A 12,445-nucleotide genomic window follows, 5' to 3' on the forward strand; every position below is an offset into this window, starting at 1 on the left:
CTGTGCTGATCTATGTACATGCTTGGTTGGTATGCTTATGAACATTACTATATATCGAAGACCTCAAAATTCCTATCACAGTCACCCCAAGAGTCAGCGCTAGGAGAAGGGCTCCACCTGCAGAAATAGGGGAAAGACCAGGCTGGAGAATCCCCTGCTGGCCCCTCGGGGTCCCAGGAGCCCTTTCTGGACGGCCCTCACTTGGAGGACCCCAGTTCAGCCAGTTCCCCAGAGTCCCCCCACTGGGCTCCAGTGGCCCCCTGAGGCCTGCAGGGATCTGGAGTGGGAGTGACTTCTGTTGAACTACCGCCTAAAGGAGAGGAACAGAGGTCTTGGCCCATTTGGGGGGCAGACGAGGGCTGTCAAGTTGAAAGGACACATTCAGGCATAATATTTGTAACTTTTAACTTGAAAGATGTGCCCCCCCCCATAATTTCCATAACATTATCTCAAGTCTCCTCTCAACTGTAAATCTCTCCCTCTTTCCAGGCTCACAATCGACTTCTAACACGTTCTTCACTTAGTTGTAAAGCTAGCAAGGAAAGGAGCCTCTGAGGGATTATTCTCCACAACTCAAGTTGTCAAGATCAACCATTCTCCGAAGGGCCCCCCTTCTTTTGGGTGTCTGTCCAAACCTCAGCCTTGGAAGGCAGGCAGGGTCATCTCTTTTCTCCCACACCTTCCGCCATGAGGGGAATGCACTGGGGTTGTGAGGGAGAGAGAGAGACCCCCCTGCCACCCCTTTCTGGGAGAGCCCTCCTTTCTGCTCCCCTCACAAGAGGGTCCCCCTTGTGTCTCTGCGTGTCTCTGAGGGACGAGAGAGGAGGCGCCCCTCCCCCCGCTGCTTCTTTCCCTCAGCGACTTTTCCCGCCTTTTCCCAACTGCCCGCCCTTCGAAATCTGAGCCTCGCCTCAGTTTTGGCGCCAAGGGTTCCTGGCAGACCAGGCGGCAGTTTCCCGGGGCTTTAGGGGCGGATTTCTTTTCTCTTCATGCCTCTCGCTTTTCAAGCTCTGGATGAAAACTCCTTTCGCCTCTGCCTGCATCCCTTGCAGTATTGAAAGGTCCGATTTCTTTCCATTTGCTGCGTCTAATATCCGCTTTGGGTCGAGTTTGGGGCTGGCATAAAGTACCTCTTTTTTCAATTGATCTGAAGGTATAAATTATTGGCCCAAAGCTGCTTTATTGATTAGCCATTTTCCATGGGTCCTTTGTAGGTGGGTCTCCTGCAAGCTTATTACAGTAAATCTCATTTTGGCCTCCCCCCAAGATCGCGAGTGCGTTTCATTTCTCGCCTGGGACACTTCCTCATCTCCCTATTTTCCTGGTGGGGGAAAGGGGATTTTCGGGAGGGGGAGGGGTCTCCTGACTGGGAAGCCCCCCCTCCCCCCCTGAGCTGGAGGGTGTTTTTGGAGGGGTGTCTGGAGGGAGCCATTTCTGAGCCCAAGGCACCTCCCGCCACTAGGCAGCCCTTCGCCTCTTCTCCCTCCCAGGAGATAAGGGGGGAGATAAGGGGGGCAGCCCCTAGAGCGCAGAAGCAGGAAAACTGAAGGCAGGGAGAGGGAGGGGAGGACTCGGCTTGCCAAGGGTTAAAAGGAGCAGAGCTGGATTCCTAGAGAGGGCAGGAAGTGAAGGGGGAGGGGGCAAGGTCCTCCAGAGCAGGAGCCCCTCCCTCCCCCTCCCTTCCTGCTTTCTTCTCTCTCTTTTTTTCAAACGCTTCCTTGGTGCCCCTCCTGGAATCCGGTGAGTCTCCTCTCTCTGCCCCCTTAGTGTGTCCTGGGAAGAAGGGGGTCCCAGTGCTGCAGGGAGGATGAATGGGGGTCCCTGCTCAGATCATGCATGGGGGGGCGAGAGACCCCCCAAGTCAGAGAGCAGAGGGTCTTCCTTTGTCCTCTCTGCCAAGCCAGGGAGGGGGCGAGTTTGCAGGAGGTCTGCAGCTCTGCTCTTCCTTGGGATCCAGATGCTGCCTTCATTTTGGGGAGGGGGCTTTGGGTCAAGGAAATAAACCCCCTTCAGAGGGAGGGATAAGTCACATTTGTGACCAGAGGCTGCAGCCAGACGGGAACATTCCCACATGGGGGGAGCACAGGGAGAAGAAAAGCCCTTCTGCATCTGCAGCAGCACAACCGGACCACTTCATGTGTCCCAGATGCAACAACACATGTCTCTCCCCCAGATCTCACTCCCAAAGATGCACTCTTCCATGGTCTCCTAAGACAGATGGATGCCAACCAACCAACCGTTCTCTCCCCTCACAATGCACAATGGGGCTTCCCCTCCCCTCCCCCTCCTGGTGCCCCTTGAAGTTGGCTTGAGGGCAGGGGGAGGGTCCTCCCCACCAGATGAAGGGAGAGGAGATGCTTCCATCTGGAAAATGGGAATGCTTGCAAAGATTTACCTGAAGATGAGTACCTTATAGATAATAAAATTATTATTATGTGAATTCCCCCGCTTACACAAAGATTAATACAGTGGTACCTTGGGTTAAGAACTTAATTTAATTCTGGAAGTCCATTTTTAACCTGAAACTGTTCTTAACCTGAGGTACCACTTTAGAAAATGGGGCCTCCGCTACCACCACCGTGCGATTTCTGTTCTAATCCTGAAGCAAAGTTCTTAACCCGAGGTACTATGGGTTAGCGGAGTCTATAACCTGAAGCATCTGTAACCCGAGGTACCACTGTACCCATCATTTAAATACACAACAAAATTGTTACAGAAAAGAACAGAGCAATGTGTAGAAAAATATCGTCTTTATTCTCCCTGTTTCTCTTAGGGTCCAGTGTGCATTGAAGACGTAGCTGTTCCTTTCACAGAGGAAGACTTGGCTTTGCTGGATCCTGACCAGAGAGCTCTGCAGAAGGAAGTCAAGGAGGAGAATCCTGGGATCGTGGCCTCTCAGGTAAGACTCCCTGTTGGATCATGAAATCAGCTTTGAAATTCCATACAGATCTCTGCAGGACAAACCTCCTCTATTTTGAGGGAGCCCAATAGCACCACCTACAGCATCTGAGATGTTAACTCACCCACAACTCTCCTGGAATGGAAAACTCTCCATAGGAGATGTATCTCCTGTTCTGTCTGGGAATATTCTTCCACCAGTCCTGCCTTTTCAAACCAGGATAAGGCTGGTCTGAGCTGCCCAGGCCTTCTTCAGTGTAGGCTTCAGAGATCTTAGGGACGTGGAGGTACATCCTGTTTAATTTTCTTTTTCCCTTTCTACATTTGTCTGGCTTCATTCTGTTGGTGAATCTAATTTTCCATGAAATATTTCCTACAGGGGACTGTTTAGAATGTGGAAAAAGCTTCACCTAGGAAACCAGTCTCAATTTCCATTAAATAAAACTCAGCAGGGATAATCATAGAATTTTAGAAAATTGTATAAGGCATATGGTATAACAGGTATTAGGAAACTTCATGAGGAATTAAGGGGAAAGATAGCGTTGACCCGGAGTAGTAACAAAATTTATGTTCTCTCTCTGAGTGCCAGGGACCCTCCTCCAAAGAGAGCTTTTTTTTGTCAGAATTATTTATTTTTTCCAATTTTTGGCAATTAATTGGCAATAAATGTTCTCACTGCCACTGTGGCGTAAAGAAATATTTCCTTATTTCAAACATCTTCATCAAATTTTCTGTTATTGCCTCACAAGCCGTAAAATTCCAACTCTCCTTCCATAATTTCCCCCATGATGTTACTTGAATACGTTTCCCTAAATCCATAGCCAATTTGATCATTACCACCTTAACTTGTTCATCCATATCCTCACACTCCAATAAGATTCCATACATTTTACAAATTACTTTTGTTTTGTTTTGTTTGTTTTGTAGTAATTCTTTATCCAATACTGAAATTACAAAATCCTTTTTCTTGTCAGCTTTGAAGACCTCATTTATTTGGTGATACTGGATCCACCCTGTTAGGTGGTGTTTTATTTCCTCCCGCAGTTTGGTCAGATTCATGCTGGCAGCTTCAAGAACACTGTCCAATCATCTCGTCCTGTCGTCCCCTTCTCCTTCTGCCCTCCATCTTCCTGGTATAATTCCTCTGGAGAGCCAGTGTGGTGTAGTGGTTAAGAGCGGTAGACTCGTAATCTGGGGAACCGGGTTCGCTTCCCCGCTCCTCCACATGCAGCTGCTGGGTGACCTTGGGCCAGTCACACTTCTTTGAAGTCTCTCAGCCCCACTCACCTCACAGAGTGTTTGTTGTGGGGGAGGAGGGGAAAGGAGAATGTTAGCCGCTTTGAGACTCCTTCGGGTAGTGATAAAGCAGGATATCAAATACAAACTCTTCTTCTTCTCCTCCTCCTCCTCCTCATCTGTGTATTCTTGCCCCCTCTTCTTGATGTCTTCTGCTTCTGTTAGGTCCTTACCACTTTTGTCTTTTATTATGGTAATCTTTGTACAAAATGTTCCTTTCATATCTCCAATTTTATTGAAAAGACCTCTGGTTTTTCTCATTCTATTGTTTTCCTCTATTTCTTTGCATTGCTCGTGTAAGAAGGCCCTCTTGTCTCTCCTTGCTATTCTTTGGAAATCTGTATTCAATTTCTTTTAGGTCTGCCTTGGATTCGTATCGAGATCATTTTATCATTTTTGAGATTGCATCCCAGTACAGCTTTTGCCGCTCTTTTCTTGACTATGAGGGCCACTCCATTTCTTTTACGGGAATCTTGCCCACAGTAGTAGATGTGATGGTCATCTGAACTGAATTTCCCCATCCCTGTCCATTTTTGTTCACTGATGCTTAGGATGTTATTATTTATTCTTGCCATCTCATTTTTGACCACATCCAACTCTATACCACTGGAGAGGTATAGAAATGGGGCTTCTGTTGGGAAGGGGCTGCCCCATTTGTGCTTCTCCGGGGGCAGGAGAATCCCTGCAGGGCCTCTGAGGCTTCCTTTGCTTCTTCCTCTCTCCCAGGACCCTGCAGCTTCTTTTGGCTCCTTGACTCCTCAGGTAGGATGAAAGAGACGGATCCTGCAACCCTCGCGAGGATGGAAGGGGGAAAATGGACGGTTGACCTGGTCAGGTTGTCTCCTGCTTCGCTCCCCACAACCTCTGAGCGTTCCCTCCCAGGGACCTCTGAGAGATCTGGTGAGTCCTAGGGGAGGGGAGATGGGGACATGGATGAATGGAGGGTGAAGAGGGGAAGCTCTCTGGCCAGAAATGAGATAAAGCAGGGATTTTGCTGTGGATGGGGCCCCCAAGATATTGGGAGGCTTCCCCTCCAGCCAGAAAATCCCTGCAGGGCCTCTGAGGCTCCCTTTCCTTCTTCCTCTCTACCAGGACCCTGCAGCTTCTTTTGGCTCCTTGACTCCTCAGGAAGGATGAAAGAGACGGATCCTGCAAAGCTAGCAAGGATGGAAGGGGGAAGATGGACAGTTGACCTGGTCCGGCTGTCTCCTGCATCCCTCCCCACAACCTCTCAGCGCTCCCTCCCAGGGACCTCTGAGAGATCTGGTGAGTCCCAGGGGAGGGGAGATGGGGACCTGGATGGATGGAGCCAGAGAGGTATTGGGGCTTCCTCAGTTAGGGGGTGGGGGGAGGCAGGCAGGCAGATGGAGATGGAGAAGGGGAGCACCTTTTCTGCCTCCCCCACCTGCCTGCCTGCTCCTTTGTCATCTGCAGGCAATTTGAGCCAGGAATAGATCACAGCTCCCCGGCCACCACAGCTCAAAAGGTCTAAAACTAGTACTGTGATCTGAATGCCCTGCCAATGTCAGACAACTCACTGATCCTGCTTTGCAGTTTGAATGCAGATGGGGCCTCTGTGTGTTGTCTTTTTCTTTTTGGAATAACTTTTTATTTGCTTTTAAAAACAAGGAACATTCTGTCAGGCTTGTTTTTCTTCTGTTTGCATTTGATTGACCAAAGAGATGACTGACCTTGGAGATGGAGTGTATTCCAGGATTGAGCCAGAACAAAATCCATTCCAGATAAAAGCCAAACAATATGTCAGTTAATACCAGCCAACAAAGACAGTGAAAACTATAGAAAGGTCCCACATCTAACTACAGTGGTACCCCGCAAGACGAATGCCTCGCTAAATGAAAAACGCGCAAGACGAAAGGGTTTTCCGATTTTTTAGCCGCTTCGCCAGACGAATTTCCCTATGGGCTTGCTTCGCAAGAGGAAAATTTTTTCGAGTTCTTGCAAGTTTTTTCCTTTTTCTTAAAGCCGCTAAGCCGCTTATCTGCTAATTGCCGCTAATCCGCTAAGCCGTTAATAGCCGTTAAGCCGCTTATCTGCTAATTGCCGCTAATCCGCTAATAGCGGTGCTTCGCAAGACGAAGAAACCTGCAAGACGAAGACACTCGCAGAACGAATTAATTTCGTCTTGCGGGGCACCACTGTATTTTTAGTTCTTCCTCTATCACAAGCATTCATTAACTTGGTTCAATGATCTGGAGCTCCATTTCCTCCTGAGGCTCTAATTCGCTTCTCTCTTCATTGCAGATGGAGATGAACTGGAAGGGAAGAACAGGGGGGACCACAAGAGAAGCCACATAGTGGAGAAGTCATATAAATATTCAGAGTGTGGAGAGAACATCCGTCAGAGCTCCCAGGACACCTCCCGTCAAAGAAAGAGCTTCGTTCAGAAGGATAGCCTCACTTCACACAACAGAGGACAGAGCAGGGAGAAACCCTATCAGTGCTTGGAATGTGGGAAGAGCTTCAGTCAGAAGGCCCATCTCAATTCTCATCTATTAATTCATACAGGAGAGAAACCCTATCAGTGCTTGGTATGTGGGAAGAGCTTTAATCAAAGCGCACATCTCACTTCCCATCAAAGAATTCATACCGGGGAGAAACCCTATCAGTGCTTGGAATGTGGAAAGAGCTTCACTCAAAGCAGCTCTCTCACTTGCCATCAAAGAATTCATACCGGGGAGAAACCCTATCAGTGCTTGAAATGTGGAAAGAGCTTCAGTATTAGCAGCAGTCTCACTTCCCATCACAGAATTCATACCGGGGAGAAACCCTATCAGTGCTTGAAATGTGGGAAGAACTTCAGTCACAGGCAGACTCTCACTTCCCATCAAAGAACTCATACAGGAGAAAAACCCTATCAGTGCTTCGAATGCGGGAAGAGCTTCAGGGAGGGGACAAAGCTCACTTTGCATCAAAGAACTCATACAGGAGAAAAACCCTATCAGTGCTTCGAATGCGGGAAGAGCTTCAGGGAGGGGACAAAGCTCACTTTGCATCAAAAAACTCATACAGGGGAAAAACCCTATCAGTGCTTCGAATGTGGAAGGAGCTTCACTGAAAGCTCCCATCTGACTTCCCATCACAGAATTCATACAGGGGAGAAACCCTATCAGTGCTTGAAATGTGGAAAGAGCTTTAATCAAAGCGCACATCTCACTTCCCATCAAAGAATTCACACAGGGGAAAAACCCTTTCAGTGCTTGCAATGTGGAAAGAGCTTCAGAAAGAGCTCCCATCTCACTTCCCATCAAAGAACTCATACAGGAGAAAAACCCTATCAGTGCTTCGAATGTGGGAAGAGCTTCGGGGAGGGGGCCAAGCTCACTTCCCATCAAAGAACTCATACAGGGGAGAAACCCTATCAATGCTTGAAATGTGAGAAGAGCTTCAGGTGGAAGGCCAGTCTCACTTACCATCAAAGAATTCATAGAGGGAAGAAACCGTATCACTGCTTGGAATGTGGAAAGAGCTTCAGTCAGACGGTGAATCTCACTTTGCATCAAAGAATACATACAGGGGAGAAACCCTATCAGTGCTTGGATTGTGGAAAGAGCTTCAGTCAGAGGAACAGTCTCACCTCCCATCAAAGAATTCATACAGGAGAAAAACCCTATCAGTGCTTCGAATGTGGGAAGAACTTCCGGGAGGGGACAAAGCTCAGTTTGCATCAAAAAACTCATACAGGGGAGAAACCCTATCAGTGCTTGAAATGTGGGAAGAGCTTTAATCGGAAGGATAGTCTCACTTCCCATCAAAGAATTCATACAGGGGAGAAACCCTATCAGTGCTTGAAATGTGGAAAGAGCTTCAGACGGAGCTCCCATCTCACTTCCCATCAAAGAATTCATACAGAGGGGAAAGCAAAAAAGAGAAATAAAACAAAAAATATTAAACAACCCTTACAAAATACAATTGTATAGAAAAGAGAAAAGGGGGGGATATAAACTAAAAATACTGTTTATACCATTTGTATCATATATATCATATCATTCGTCAACCCATAGAAAGGCAGGATCCCCCTCTTCTCCCCATCTCCCACCCTGGCAGATCCTTCCTTCCCTGCATTCCTTGCAGGTCCCTCCCACCTCCAACTCTCCTCTTCCTATGTGTGTCCTCCTAAATTCAAAATAAAGGAATATAAAATACAAAAAATTGATGATGATGATGATTTATTGATAACCTTCCCATCTGGCTGGGTTTCCCCAGTCACTCTGGGCAGCTTCCAACAAAATATTAAAATACAGTAATGCATCAAATATTAAAAGCTTCCCTAAACAGGGCTGCCTTCAGATGTCTTCTAAAAGTTTGGTAGTTGTTTTTTCCTTTGACATCTGCTGGGAGGGTGTTCCACAGGGCAGGCACCGAAAAGAAAACTCCCATCTCCGTCTGAAAATCATCTGTAGCAACAATGATTCATAATCTGCACTACAGAATAAACCCAGCTGTATTTAGCATGCAGTGGTAAGTGGTATTTAGCATAGAGTGGTAGATTCGTAATCTGGGGAAACGGGTTCGCGTCTCCGCTCCTCCACATGCAACTGCTGGGTGACCTTGGTCCAGTCACACTTCTCTGAAGTCTCTCAGCCCCACTCACCTCACAGAGTGTTTGTTGTGGGGGAGGAAGGGGAAGGAGAATGTTAGCCGCTTTGAGACTCCTCCTGGTACTGATAAAGCGGGATATCAAATCCAAACTCCTCTTCTCCTCTTCACCAAGATGACACATTCCCTTCATCTCCCTCCCTAGCCCAGCTTTCAAATCTGAACCAACTCAGACAGTGCAATATGACTCTTATAATGTTCGTCTAATAATCCAAATTAGTATTTCTCCAGTTTCTAGGTCCAGTTTCTATAAAGCCTTTTAAAAACTGTTCCAACAAATCTCAGCCAAGTCACAATGGAAAATTGTGGTCTCTTATAATGTTCATCCAATCCTGCTTCCTCTTCTTTCTTCTTTCCCTAATTGTGGTCTCTTATAATGTTCATCCAATCCTGCTTCCTCTTCTTTCTTCTTTCCCTAATCTTTGGACATTTTAATCCACTGGGGATGGGGAAGCAGGCATCTTAATTCCCTTTCCTCAAACGAGATCACAGCTTGCCTTGTTCACCATTTCCGGAGTTGCTTTGCATTCTCTGCCTCTCATTCCCACACCAGCTCAGCCCAACCTCCTCTTTCCCTGGGGCTCTTTCTCTTTCCTCCTGCTCTTCCCTCGCCTGCTCAACACAACCTTCTGCCTCACCCAGCGACTCCTTTCCAGCTTATGACCCACACATTCCCCTCCGTCTCTTTTTCTGGGTCTTCAATGCCAAGGCGCTGCAGAAGCTTCTTTGGAGTAGATGCATCTGGTTCCCAATAAATCACGCAGAGGCAAAGTTCATTGGCCAAAGAAGAAGGTTTCTCAGCCTTTTCAAGGGATCCTTATTAAACTTGGGAATGTCTGCATGTGATCCCATCTCTACAGCTGACAAAAGCACCAGAGAGAAGGTGGGCTGGAGCCTGAAAGGCGAAAGCATTGGCCTCGAACGCAGGTGTCAGCCCTGCCCAAGGTCCCAGCTCACACAAGACCAACGCTGCTTCTTGCTCAAGTTCAAAAGTCTTTATTGAAGTTCAGTCTCATTTCCAGACGTGCAGCGCGCAACGCTACATCTATCCGTCAGATCATAGAAGTCCCATCTGAATCTCCGCCCCCCTGACACCAGCTTAAGATTCTAGCTTTACTCCACCTCTTCCTCTGTTCCTTCTTTCTCTGGGTCCTTCTGCTAGTCGGAGTCTCTGCCCTCCGAGATTCTTCTGACGCTGATTCTCCCGACTCCTCCTCCCCCCTCTTTCGGGCTTTAGGACCTGGCTCCCAATCCGGGTTTTCTGCTGTCCCGCGCTCCTCCACATTTGAACTTGGCGCGCGCGCGCAGCCTCCCACTTTCCTTCTGACCGTTACACTTGTGTCACTGCTCCCCCTTTCGGGGAGGCTAGCTGGACCTGCCCTTCCCTCCGTCTCCCCACTCCCCGATGGAGGAGACGCTGGTCCTGACTCCCATGCCTCTTCTCCCCCACTGTGCTCTGGTGGGGGAACTGGCCCTACTTCTCCGCTACTCCTTTGGGACTCCCCTCTGGTTCCCTGTTTATGGATCGTCCCCTCTGGGATTCGCCTCGCCCTTACCATAGGCGCCCCCTCCTGGGAATCTTCTGATTCGCTGGAGAAGCTCATGGAATCTCTCGGTCCACTGTCATATTCCCCTACGCTCCCCTCTGATTCCTCTCCTCCGCTCTCTATTTGCTCTCTCCCCTGCTCTTCTGCTCCTGAGCCTCTGACATCCATCCCCCCCTCGAAGCCCCCCCTTCCCCCCTCCCCCTCTTCGGGTGTGGGTTCCAGGTGCTCCAGCGCTGGGGGTGTGAGTGCTGGCTTCCGTTCTCTCTCCCTGGTGTGCAACCGTCCAGCGGGATCAGGCCCCCCCACGATGGGTTCGTCGACGTCGACTTCCTCTGCTTCCATTTCTCTGCTGTCGTGCTCAAAACCAAGATCCTCCCCCCACACGTCCATGTCCTCCTCTCCCCCCGGTCCCTCGGGTGAGGCTGTATGCAAGGGCCCCCTCAGCAGTTCCCTGCTCCACCCCACTTCTGGTTGAGTGTCCCACCAATAGGAGCGGTCCGTGGCAAACCCCGAGAGCGACCCCTCCGGGGAGCTCATCCCCGGCGTCGGCTCCTCATCTGAGGAGAAACCTTGGAACGTGCTGGCTGACAGTGTGGGTGTGAAAAGCCAGTCGTCAAAATACTCCGCCGGCATGGGTCTGTGTGGGAAGATCGAATGGAACTCGTCTTTGAGATAGTGCTCCTCCACGGCGTAGCACGGCACCCACTCGTTGGCGCTGGCCGGAGTACCTTCCCTGGCGAGGAGATATTCAACTCCCTCTTCCCCCCATCTGGAGTCCAAAATCTCTGTGACCTCGTTGAGTGGCGTCGCCCTCTGTGGTCCCTCCCCTGCTGGCGATGGGCTACGTGGAGCTGGTGCGGTCCCTGGCGCCTGAAACCTGTGGGGCGCCTTGTAAGGCGTGAGCACTGACCTGTGAAAGACTGGGTGCATTCTGGAGCCCTCCGGGAGTGTCAACCGGTAGGCCACTGGATTGATTTGTGCCGCGACCTGGTAAGGTCCCAGCTGCTTGTGTCCTAGCTTCCTCTTAGCTAGCGTTCTGGCCGGCACTGCCTGAGCTGCTAACCAGACCCAGTCCCCTACCTGTATGTCTTCCCCAACCCTCCTGTGCCTGTCTGCCTGCATCTTGTAGGCGTGTTTCGCGAGTTCCAAGTGCCTTCGGAGTTGCTCATGGACCTCCTGTAACTCTGCGGCTAAGTGCTCTGCCCCCCGTGGCTCCCCCTCTGCCTCGGTCTCCAACCCCGGGAAGGTTCTGGGGTGGCGCCCATTGTTGGCAAAGAACGGTGTCACCCCTGTAGACCCGTGCTTCGTGTTGTTGTAGGCAAACTCGGCTAGCGGTAGGTAGTCCACCCAGGTCGAGGGCTGTTGATTGGCGTAGCATCGCAGGTACTGCTGCATGATGGCGTTGACCCTCTCCGCTTGTCCGTTGGTCTGCGGGTGTCGTGCCGACGCTAAGTTGATCTTGACGTTCAGGATGCCCAGCAGCTTCTGCCAAAAGTTCGAGATGAATTGGCGGCCCCGGTCGGACAGGATGGACCGCGGCAGGCCGTGAGCTTTGAACACGTGGTCTATGAACAGCTTGGCGGTCTGTTCCGCTGTGGCCACCTTCGCGCACGGAATGAAATGCGCCATTTTGGTGAAGAGGTCCACGACCACGAGTACTGCTGTTTTGCCGCGCGAACTGGGCAGATCTGTAACAAAGTCCAGGGCCACTTTCTCCCATGGTTCGAGCGGCGTCTGCAGCGGTTCCAGCAGACCCGCCGGCTTCCTGTGTACTGGCTTGGCCCTTTGGCAGGTGTCACACCTGGAAACGTAATCCGCAACTTCTCCCCGCACCTTGGGCCACCAAAAGTCCCTGGTGACTAATTCCGCCGTCTTGTCCTTGCCGAAGTGCCCAGCGCTGGGCGCGTCGTGCAGCTGCTGCAAGACTCTCGCGCGAAGGTCTTCTCCCGGTACGTAGAGAGCCCCTTTGCGGAGGAGTAGTCCGTCGCGTATCTGGAACTCGTCGTCCCTCGCTGTGCCGTTTCGCACCTCCTCCATCTTGGTTTGCGCAAACGAATCCGCCTGTAGCGCACGACGGACTGCGTCCA

At 50.2% G+C, this 12,445-nt stretch overlaps 2 protein-coding genes and 1 long non-coding RNA gene across 4 annotated transcripts in view; 2 read left to right on the forward strand and 1 right to left on the reverse strand.

Annotated features, from left to right (window-relative positions):
* LOC128409540 (zinc finger protein 883-like) overlaps positions 1 to 12,445 on the forward strand; it is a 346,762-nt gene that overhangs the window by 316,498 nt on the left and 17,819 nt on the right. The window contains exon 2 of the mRNA XM_053380094.1: positions 2,774 to 2,899. The gene's annotated coding sequence lies outside the window, so the exon portion shown is untranslated. The remainder of the gene's footprint in view (positions 1 to 2,773; positions 2,900 to 12,445) is intronic.
* Positions 1 to 12,445, forward strand: part of LOC128409528 (zinc finger protein 883-like) — a 451,816-nt gene that overhangs the window by 195,411 nt on the left and 243,960 nt on the right. The window contains exon 3 of one of the 2 annotated variants that reach the window (XM_053380055.1): positions 5,287 to 5,460. In XM_053380055.1, the coding sequence (XP_053236030.1) occupies positions 5,287 to 5,460 (174 nt within the window). Of the gene's footprint in view, positions 1 to 4,918; positions 4,957 to 5,286; positions 5,461 to 12,445 lie in introns of both variants that reach the window. The other variant, XM_053380058.1, reaches the window with a different exon arrangement.
* LOC128409573 (uncharacterized) overlaps positions 1 to 12,445 on the reverse strand; it is a 145,734-nt gene that overhangs the window by 107,858 nt on the left and 25,431 nt on the right. The gene's annotated exons all lie outside the window — the stretch shown is intronic.

The sequence above is a fragment of the Podarcis raffonei genome, chromosome 2 (genome assembly GCF_027172205.1).
Source record: "Podarcis raffonei isolate rPodRaf1 chromosome 2, rPodRaf1.pri, whole genome shotgun sequence".
NCBI classification, from domain to species: domain Eukaryota; kingdom Metazoa; phylum Chordata; class Lepidosauria; order Squamata; family Lacertidae; genus Podarcis; species Podarcis raffonei.